Source organism: Morone saxatilis, unplaced genomic scaffold, assembly GCF_004916995.1.
Source record: "Morone saxatilis isolate NCDOM2014 unplaced genomic scaffold, NCSU_SB_2.0 Contig1, whole genome shotgun sequence".
Classification (NCBI taxonomy): Eukaryota; Metazoa; Chordata; class Actinopteri; family Moronidae; genus Morone; species Morone saxatilis.
The window spans coordinates 17687616-17691744 of record NW_023339651.1 but is presented as its reverse complement, the minus strand read 5'-3'; the positions used below and the strand labels follow the sequence as shown (position 1 = coordinate 17691744).

General features: G+C 38.5%; 2 protein-coding genes across 2 annotated transcripts in view; one reads left to right on the top strand and one right to left on the bottom strand.

Annotated features, from left to right (window-relative positions):
• LOC118334255 (formin-2-like) overlaps positions 1-3010 on the top strand; it is a 6127-nt gene extending 3117 nt beyond the window's left edge. The window contains exons 5-7 of the mRNA XM_035670107.1: positions 459-579; positions 1333-1425; positions 2955-3010. Of these exons, the coding sequence (XP_035526000.1) occupies positions 459-579; positions 1333-1425; positions 2955-3010 (270 nt within the window). The remainder of the gene's footprint in view (positions 1-458; positions 580-1332; positions 1426-2954) is intronic.
• A 432-nt stretch (positions 3011-3442) lies between these two features.
• Positions 3443-4129, bottom strand: part of LOC118334232 (formin-2-like) — a 27296-nt gene continuing 26609 nt past the window's right edge. Inside the window, exons 10-11 of the mRNA XM_035670076.1 lie at positions 3582-3601; positions 3443-3493 (exon numbers count right to left, since the gene is read on the bottom strand). Of these exons, the coding sequence (XP_035525969.1) occupies positions 3443-3493; positions 3582-3601 (71 nt within the window). The remainder of the gene's footprint in view (positions 3494-3581; positions 3602-4129) is intronic.

Sequence of the window (4129 nt, the reverse complement as noted above, 5' to 3'; positions counted from 1 at the left end):
TAAGCGGGTAAATAACCGCTGTAACGAGTAAATCAAGTTTATATTTAGCGTTAACTGACACAGTTACAACACCAAACAGTGTACACAGAGCAGGAAGTTGGCAGCCATTAAATTAAAAATGGTGTGTGTAGTGGCCCTAAGATATTATTAGACATTTATGAAGGCTGTCAGGCCAGCGGGGTGGGCTTACCAAAATCAGGTGCTTATCTTAAAAGGGCAGGCTGGAGTTATTAAGGGAATAGGGCTGGAGTTTAGAGAGATGTTATGAGTTTGAGTTGTGTAAATGCAATCTCCATGTAGGCTGTAGTAGGTAACCTTTACAAAAATAACGTGGTCATATTTTCTGAAACGGAAAAAATCGATATAAAACAGCATTACATGACATAATTGCTTATGTCATAATTTTAATATGTATGTGTGCACGTGTGTGTGTGTGTTGCCTGTCTGTCAATCCCCAGGATGCAGGTAGAGAGACGTGTGTGTACCCACTCCCTGAGCCTCATGATCTTTTCCAGGCTTCACAGATGAAGTTTGAAGATTTTCAGAAAGACCTGATTCGACTCAGGAAAGATCTGAGAGGTAACACACACAGAATCACAAAAATTCCTGCAAATGCAGCAAATACCCAAGCTTACCTTTGTGTGCCATTTGCTAATTTACTAATTTAGAGCCACTAAAAGCCCAGGTCAAATACCTCTTTCTTCTAATACATCACTGAAAAGTTCAGGTTATTCTCAACCACTTGTATATACTGATCAGCCATAACATTATGACCACTGACAGGTGAAATGAATAACACTGATCTCATTATCATGGCACCTGTCAGTGGGTGGGGTATTAGGTAGCAAGTGAACATTTTGTCCTCAAAGCAGGAAAAATGTGAAGTACCTCCTAGTGCTCCTGGCATTTACAAGAATCCACGTCACAAGAAAGATCTGTCTCATCATCGGAGGTGCTGGGGCAGCATAGAAACCCATATACCTCACCTTTAGTCTGGCAGCCGAACACTTTTCTGTGAAATCATAACACTATATGCATGGGCAGCCAAGCCATGGAAGCCTCAGATACAAGTGTTAATCAAATCCTCAGGGTTGCAGGTGACATGACAGATTGCAAAACCTTAATCCCCAGTACAAAGATGCAGCTGCTACCACATGGACTTCACCCAGTCCACTGTGCATAGATGTCTGCTGCAGTGTCATTTTTGAGTAATGTTTGTGGGTACCAAAGTTGGTGATTTGAAACTTGAATGGCTTTTAAGATATAATATATTTTATTAACCATAATGTAATATCTGTCTTCTTGTAATTTTGGTCTCCATTGTTTAATCAGCGTGTACATCAGAAGTGGAAAAGGTTTGCAAGGTTTCAGATGAGGATAACCTGCAGCCTTTTAAGGACAAGATGGAGACCTTCCTCACACAAGGTAACAAAACAGCTCATTATCCCTAAGAATTGCTCAGCAAAAATGGGAAATACTATCAGATTTTTTAATTAAACTAATATCATATGTAAGCAGCTTATAACTCGTTAGCAGGGGGCTTTTAGAAGTTTTATTTTTAAAATGTGTCAGGAAATTTGCATATGGGCATATGTATCTTGTCAAGATGTACAAAAAAGCCTCTTGGAGCCATATCCTAAACCTACAGGAAGTCTGATTTTTGCCATTTCCACACATTGTACTTCTTCTACCTCCTCCTAGAATATTGAATGGACTGACTTCAAATTTGGTCAGTATAATCTAAATCTAACCTTAACAGTTAAAAGTCGTCGTTTGTCAGTTTTTGTCGAACGACATGCCCTTGGTGTGGCGTCCACAATTGCCGTTTCCCCATAAAAAAATAAAAACGCATCTACATGCCAATATTCAATCATAGTCATAGCGCCACCTATTGGAGACAATAAGTAAGCCTTGTATGGCAATAATGATCTGATTTATGTAAACTTGCAGAAATTGTGCAGATTGCCCCAGCCCATTTGCTGCTTGCAGCTTTAATTATTCTTCCTAACCGTAAAATTATTTTGTTATTAGGTAAAGTAACTTTGAAATGTCTGCATCAGTTCTCTTATTAAAGCACACAGCTTTCAGCTATATTATTTTAGTGCTGCTGTGGACCAAGAGACATTTATCTAGTTAGTTACTCCTGACCACCAGAAAGCAGCAATGAGTAGTGTTCCTACCTGTAAGTTAGACTTATTGTCTGAATTAGTGGACAGGAGGATTTAGTAGTAGACAACCCCCATGGATGTAAACATTAACCAAGCTTTGCTTTTGTAGTTAATATTGTTTGATGAACAGACTGAAATGTCTTGGGCAAGTCTAAGATTGGGTGACATTAGAATGTAAACCAGAAAATCAAGGGGATACGCTCAGATGCACCTGTGTCTACCGTCTTCTGTACTATTTTTAGGGAGAGTCATATGGGTCCCATGCATGGCCGTGGCAAAATGCCTTGACAGTGGCCACTTAACTGCAGCCCTTGTGATATGTTTTACCGATATGCACATGTATCATGACCAGACATAAACAAAATAACCTCTTAGACCTCTCCCCAAACCTAAAAGGAAGTCTGACATTTTTAATTTAATATGAATGTTGGCACCATTTTGCAATTTCTAGACGTTGTATTCCTCTTAGGGAATTCTACTTAAGATTTGGTCAGTGCAATCCAAAGACCTTCACGATTAAAAGTTAAGCTATTTATTTATTTTCATGGTGTGGTTAACGCGTGATATTTTGGCACATAACACAAACGCAGCACGCAAAGTGCAAGGGCCTGTTTGTCACTGCTTGCAGCTTTAATTACTCTATTATGCTATGTTGGTGTCTGACATAAAATCATTGCAAGGTCTAGGGGACAAATGCCAGGGCAGCAGTTGCTAACAACAAACCCAAGTACTTTCTCATGTTTCACCTTTTATATTGAGCCTTTTGTATTCTTCCTCCTTTCATAGCTAAAAGTGAACTGGAGATCCTGGAAGCTCTACTCAGCAGCACTCACAAACTGTAAGAACACTCTCCTTTATTTGTTTTATTTCAACTATCTACATCACAGCTAGAACCTATTCCTTTATAGCAATTACAACATGACTAAAACCTCAATACTTCAGCACAGATGCAGACAGTGGACTTCAAATATTGTTATTTGCTTAAATTATTACTTTATTATTTGTATTTGTATTATTGTACTTATAAGTTTTATTGCTTATTAGTGCTTATTCATGATAGGTCCTTCCATGTTTAGATAAAATAGTCTGCTGTTAAGGCTGGTTGAAAACCGAGAGAAGTGCAAGACAGGAGACTTAAAAAGCAAATTTACTAGTCTTTATCACTTGGTTGAGATGGAATGTTTCGGTAATGATGATGGCAGATTAGTCCAAAGCTGAGTAGAACTAGGTGGCCGGTGTTTGGAGGGGTCCAGTGGAGGGAGAAAAAATGTTGTTCAAGAGGAGAAATCCGAAAGAGGTAGCAGAGTAATGTAGGGGGCGTCATGCTGGGGAAGTGCAGGCAGAGGAGAACAGAAATTAATGATCAGGCAAATACAAAGAAACTAACTATTCAAGGCTGGATACATAACTGACTGTGAAAACAGTCTCCACTCCTGTAATGAAACACAGAGTTTGACAGAGGTGGAGGGCTTGACAGTTTGCAGCAGTTTGTCATGGATTATTCCTTTCTCATTATGGATTTATCAGTAGTTGAATTTTTTTTTATTAAAAACAAATTTAACACCTAGAAAGCAACTGTCTCTTGGTTGAACTGCTAACAGTTCATAGACATCATGTCAACATGTCAAGCACCCTAAACAAGACACTAGTTTTGAGATTTAAGAGGTTACAATGTTATAACAGGTGATACCACAAGCAATAGGACCCAAATGCAAGACAGGCACAGGCAGGATATAGGTATTGAGAATCAGCCTTTAAAACAAGTTTTTCGTATCATACTTTCCGCATCCACTTAGCCATAACACATGATGTACATTTTGCTATATGCCCATGTCGGGCTCCACGTCGTAGGATGTTACAGTGGTCTAACTGTATTGGTTTAATCAATTAATGGTTATCAAAATGTATAATTATCAAAAGTAATGTAAACACAAACATTTATTAACCAGATATAATAAAAG